The sequence below is a fragment of the Carcharhinus amblyrhynchos genome, chromosome 3 (assembly GCF_965287045.1).
Source record: "Carcharhinus amblyrhynchos chromosome 3, sCarAmb.v2.hapA, whole genome shotgun sequence".
Classification (NCBI taxonomy): domain Eukaryota; kingdom Metazoa; phylum Chordata; class Chondrichthyes; order Carcharhiniformes; family Carcharhinidae; genus Carcharhinus; species Carcharhinus amblyrhynchos.
In genome coordinates, this window is record NC_137326.1 from 135,109,547 (window position 1) to 135,115,728 (window position 6,182).

At 43.9% G+C, this 6,182-nt stretch overlaps 1 protein-coding gene across 1 annotated transcript in view; it reads right to left on the bottom strand.

Annotated features, from left to right (window-relative positions):
• The window catches only part of eif2b5 (eukaryotic translation initiation factor 2B, subunit 5 epsilon), a 47,327-nt gene extending 41,968 nt beyond the window's left edge, over positions 1-5,359 (bottom strand). The window contains exons 1-3 of the mRNA XM_080186066.1: positions 5,207-5,359; positions 3,406-3,530; positions 167-352 (exon numbers count right to left, since the gene is read on the bottom strand). Of these exons, the coding sequence (XP_080042192.1) occupies positions 167-352; positions 3,406-3,530; positions 5,207-5,359 (464 nt within the window). The remainder of the gene's footprint in view (positions 1-166; positions 353-3,405; positions 3,531-5,206) is intronic.
• Between the last annotated feature and the right edge of the window lie 823 nt (positions 5,360-6,182).

A 6,182-nucleotide genomic window follows, 5' to 3' on the forward strand; every position in this document is an offset into this window, starting at 1 on the left:
GAAGGATTTTGCACAAAGAGCAACACAGAGAGGCCACTGCAGGAGTCATCTGAAAAATAATTCACCTTGAACAGGCTTATCCAGTGACAGTCAATGACAAACATACCTGGGAGGCCAGAACCCAATAATATCACCAAAGAAGACCCACACCAAGCACACCACTCACTTGTGCTCCTCCAATGCCTTGGACACGTTAATGTTGGACACAACATCTCCATAAATTAATATGAAGTCTGATCGGAGAAGTGACTTTGCATCCACATCTCTCAAGACATCTCCCAATGATCGATAGGACTCAGAACTCATGACATGAATGGTGTTTGGTGATGTGGGGCGACTCCACTTGGATTTCCTGAAGAATATACAACAGAGCATGAAAATATGGAATTCATAAACTGCAGTTAGACCAGAATTTGTTTTGTTCAATTGGACATTTTATGAGTACCTCCATTTCAGATAAAATTTTTAAACTGCTGTCACTCACTGATCAACCTTTCTCCCCATTGTAAGTCACCATATTCACAATTAGAATTTGAGATATGAAATATGTCACACTTTGATCATTTCTCGTTGAAGGGGTCTTCTCTCCTGGCAGGAGGGTAAAATTACAGCATGCCAAATCCACACGGACAGTTTTCTATTACAAACATGGGTATAGGAACTTACAATGGGAATACATGCAAATAACGGATTGCTTACTCTTAAAATGAGCTACATCTGTAAGACCTAATCCAAATACCTCCCAGCACTAGTCCTGTGACACACCAGGGTCAAAGCTCCCTGTAGGCTGTGAAAATTGCTGTAACCCAGAAGTCTGCAAGTAGGCTATGCACAGGTTATAGAATCATACGGTGCAGAAGAGGTCCTTCTGTCTGCACAAACAATCAGAAACACCTGACCTCCCGCCTAGTCCTATTTACCAGCACTTGGCCCGTGGCTTTGAATGCTATGACGTGCCAAGTGCTCGTACAGATACTTCTTAAAGGATGTGAGGCAACCTGCCTCTACCATTTTTCCAGACAGCACATTCCTGACCATCACCACCTTCTGGGTATGAAGGTTTTTCCTCACATCCCCACTAAACCTCCTGTCCCTCACCTTGAACTTTGTCCCCTCGCGTGTGACCATTTAGCTAAGGGAACAGCTGCTCCTTATCCACGCAGCCCACATCTTTCATAATCTTGTACACCTCGATCGGGTTACCCTTCAGTCTTCCCTGCTCCAATGAAAACAACCCAAGCCTATCCAACCTCTCTTTATAACTTCCATTCCAGGCAGCATCCTGATGAATCTCCTCTGCAATTCTCCTGCACAATCACATCCATGCTATAATGTGGAGACCAGAACTGTTCACAGTACTCTAGCTGTGGACTCACCAAACTCTATACAAGTCCAACATGATTTTTATACCTTTGTAATCTATGCCTCAATTGATAAAGGCAAGTGTCCCATATGCCTTTTTCAACACCCTACCAACATGCCTTGTCTTCAGAGATCTATGGACAAACATGCCAAGGTCCCTTTGTTCCATCTAGTGTCCTAGGTTGGTCCCTTTAAATCACCATATATGACCTGCATATATGATAATTACATAAATTATTATAAAAATTATAATTTATAAAATTATGTAATTTTATAAATAGCAAAATTTATAAAATTTATAAATTTTAGAATATATTTAAAAGGGCCATGCACTTGAAAAGATCACCTGTGAACTTGAAAGAAAAATCAGAGGGCATGTTACTGAGGACTACATTTGATTTCAACTACATATGCATGCTGCCAGATGAGTGACTACTGTTTTATAAATAGATTGCTGCCTCCAGAATTTTGATCAGTATTCTCTGTATGTGCTTTGCCCCCATTCCCCCCAACGTCCCAGACAATACAAATACCCCATGCAGCAGAGGAGCAGAACATGCAACTTAGTGTTTTTAAAAATATAACCCCAATTTTGATACTTGTGGGAAAATGTCTTTTAAACACAGACAGTCAAATAGAGAGCATCTAGCCCTCAGGAAGTCCCAAAATCTTTCACAGCCAATGAAATACTATTGAGAAACCACAACAAATTATTCTGTAACTGTAGAGCAGGGCACGGAGGTTGAAAAGGAGAGTGTATATGGTATACCAAGATTTAAATGGTCAATATTGACTCTGAGTTAACCTCTGAAGGTTGCGGGTTCAAATGCCATTCCAGAGATCTGAGTACATTATCCAGGCTGACAGTCGCAATGCAGTAATGATGGAGTGCTGCCCTATCTGAGACACTGAACCAACGACCTGACTGTCCCCTCAAGCTCTCATGACATCATTCAAAGAGCAGAGAGCTCATAAAATGTATCCCCCAGTCACCCTCAAAGTACATTTTCTGGTCATGTATTCCACAGCTGTTCATGGGATCCTGTTGTGCACACAAGCAGGACAACCTAAGATCTTCACACCAGAAGTGAATGGCCAAAGCATGTATAACAGCAGGGTAGCTACAAGTTTGTCACTGGGGATGGCAGCAAGCTGACTGAATTAATGCAAACACATGAGAGCATTGCACCTTACTGCAGCACAGCTTGTGATTCTTTTTCTACAGAAAGCAGCTTGGTGTGAATGCACTGAACAAACCTGGTGTCAAAATTAGAAGCAACATGTTATCACTGGTGATTTCAGAATCAGTGTGCTAAGTATGAGAGGGAGATGAGGAGAATGTAATGATCTGGAATGCATTGCCTGAATAGCTGGTGAAAGCAGATTTAATTGAACCTTCATCCCTCTGAAAAGGAATTTTAAAAAATTTATTTTACTGGGTGTGCATGCCACAGCTTATCGCCTTTGAACTGAATGTCAGCCACTTCAGAGAGCAGCTAACCATCAAACATGTGACTGTGGATCTGGATTCATACGTAAGCCAGACCGGGGAAGGACAGCAGATTTCGTTCCTATTAGTTCATGGTCAGTGCAGACTTGGAGGGCCAAAGAGCCTGTTCCTATGCTGTAATTTTCTTTGTTCTTTGAATCATCTATTTTTATAACAAGATAGCTTCATGATCACCCATTACTGGGTTGAGCTTTCAGTTTTATTTGTTATATTTATTATAACCAGTGTTTATAAATTCTACTTTGGTGTGATTTGAGCCCATGCCCCCAAGGCACGTGCCTCTGGATGACTTATTTGGTGACACTGCCACCCTCTCACCACATATAAATATTTGAAAAGGAAAACTGCAGGACAATGGAGAAAGACCGGGGGGAAATTAACTATTTGAATAGGTCTTCCAAGTACACAGGCACAAGTTTCTCCTGCTGTGCTGCAAGATCCTGCTATCTAATGACTACAGATGTTTTATTTCCTGTGTGTTATAATTCATTATATAAGCCAGCAGTAACTATTTTTAATAATTTGTCCATTACTGAATGTGTTCCTTGATTTTCTGGGCCATCCAACAGCAGAAGATGAAGGTTTCTTGGACACCCGTCGCTGTAAGGAACTCCAGGCTGTAGTCAATCATTGCCACATTTGCAAGAGGGAGCAGAGCCTGCAGAACAGAAAGATTCAAGCGTGAGCATTGCAGCTAACCCCGCCTACAGGCAAATCTCAATTAGCTTGGATGAGAATTTAGGAGGCATGATTATTAAGTTTACGGATGACACCAAGATTGGTGGCGTAGTGGACAGTGAAGAAAGTTATCTCAATTGCAATGGGATCTTGATCAACTGGGCCAGTGGGCTGACGAATGGGAGATGGAGTTTAATTTAGATGAATGTAAGGTGATGCATTTTAATAGAGTGAACCAGGGCAGGACTTACCCAGTTAATGATAGGGCACTGGGGAGGGTTACAGAACAAAGAGATCTAGGGGTACATGTGCATAGTTCCTTGAAGTGGAGTCACAGGTGGACAGAGTGGTGAAGAAGTCATTCAACATGCTTTGGTCAAAACATTGAATATAGAAGTTGGAATGTCTTGTTGAAGTTGTCCAAGACACTGGTAAGGCCACACTTGGAATGCTTTGTACAGTTCTGGACACCCTTTTATACAAAGGATATTATTAAACTAAAAAGACTGCAGAAAAGATTTACTAGGATGATACTGGGACTTGATGGTTTCAGTTATATGGAGAGGCTGGATAGACTGGGACTTTTTCCCTCTGGAGCATAGAGGTGATCTTATAGAGGTCTATAAAATAATGAGGGCACGGATCAGCAAAATAGTGAACATCTTTTCCCAAACGTAGGGGAGTTTAAAACTAGAAGGCATAGGTTTAAGGTGAGAGGAAAAAGATACTAAATTGTCCACAGGGTATTTTTTTCACACAGAGAGGGTGCGAGTGTCTGGAACAAGCTGCCAGAGGTAGTAATAGAGGCGATCACAATTTTGTCTTTTAAGAGGCATTTAGACAGTTAGATGGGTAAGATGGGTATAGAGGGATGTGGGCCAAATGCAGGCAATTGGGATTAGCTTAAGGGTTTCAAAAAAAGAGGGTGACGAGGGCAAGTTGGGCCAAAGGGCCTGTTTCCATGCTGTAAACTTCTATGACTATGACTCCATGAGCTTGAACACCAGATCTGTTCTGCATGCGAACTGGTCACAATAAACAGGGCCCCACTTCCCGAGGGTTCCTAGAGCCAACGTTTCAAATCTGGATCCCTCTGACCAAGGACCATCCAAACTTAAAACATCAGCTGTATTCTGTCTCCACAGATTCTGTCAGACCTGCTGCAATTTTCAAGCACTTTCTGGTTTTGTTCCTGGTTTATCCAGCCTCTCCGCAGATCTAAAACTCTTGCAATCAGGCATCATCCTGGTGAACCTTCTTTACATTTCTCCGATGCTTCCACGTTTTTCTGGTGGTGTGGTGATCAGAACTGCACGCAATACTCCAAATGTGGCCTAACCAAAGTTTTATATAGCTGCAACATAACTTGCCAAATTCTATACTCAATGCCCCTGCTGATGAAGGCAAGCATGCTGTGTACCACCTTGACTCTTACCCACGCATGCTGTCACTTTCAGGGATAGGGGGAGGCAGGCAAAATATATAGAGGGGGGAAAGGGGAGCAGGGGGGCGATGGGGGGAAAGGGAAGCAGGGGGGTGATGGGGGGAATGGGCCGGCGTCTCTGTCAGTTACAGGTTAATGGATGGGGAGGGGAGAGAGTGGATCCGAATCCCAGGCGCCAGGGCCTAAACCCTGAGCAGCGACTCCACTCTCACCCGCGGCTGATCCTTGGTGATAGGGAAGAACCTCCGGTTGAAGCTGTCCGCCACCAGCACGGCCTGGAGCGGCAACTGCTGCTCGGCCTCCCCCTCGACCCCGCGCCCCGCTCCGGCAGCTGCTTTCCGACCCGCTCGCTGCTTCGCCGCCATCTTGGTGAGGACGATTCTGGCCCCGCCCCTCTCCTCCATTGGCCCAGCCTGCTGCCGCCATCTTGGTGAGGGCGATTCTGACCCCGCCCTCTCCCCTTATTAGCCCGGGGTGCCGCCGCCATCTTGATTTTCCGGCTCGCTTTCTCCCGTATTGACCCAGCTCGTAGTCGCCATCTTTGTAAAGGAAAGGAGACGGAACGCCGTACAGACCAAAACGCAACCGCCCCAACATTTCAAACCGTGTAAGGTTCATGCGCATCAGAGCCCGATAAGAGTAGGGGTTTTCCAACAGTCTGAAATAAAGATAAAATACTGGAAATGCATAGCGATGGCTCGTTATCTGGAAACAGACTTCTTACTGTGGAAACTGAAAAGCCAGATTAACATTGTTGTTGTGTATCTTTTGCCATCCTGTCTTTTCTCTTACAATTTAGCATCATCTTCACATCCTCAATCTATAAAAACAATTTACATTCTTATGCAAGAGAATCATCTGAATGCAAAATGTTAACTCTGTTTTTCTCTCTCTCTCCGCAGATGCTGTCAGAGCTGCTGAGGTTTTCCAGCATTTTCTGTTTTTGTTTCAGATTCCAGCATTAACAATAATTTGATTTTATATTAATTAGGGTGGACAGGAAATACTTGTTTCCCCCTGACTGAGAGTTTTGCCCCTTCCCACTCACCTGACGAAGAGGCAAACCCCAAAAGCTAGTGGGTTAACTGTCAAATAAACTTGGTGGCCTTTAACCTGCTGTTGTGAGACTTCTTACTGTGTTTACCCCAGTCCAACGCTGGCATCTCCACATCATGAGAGGTCAACTAC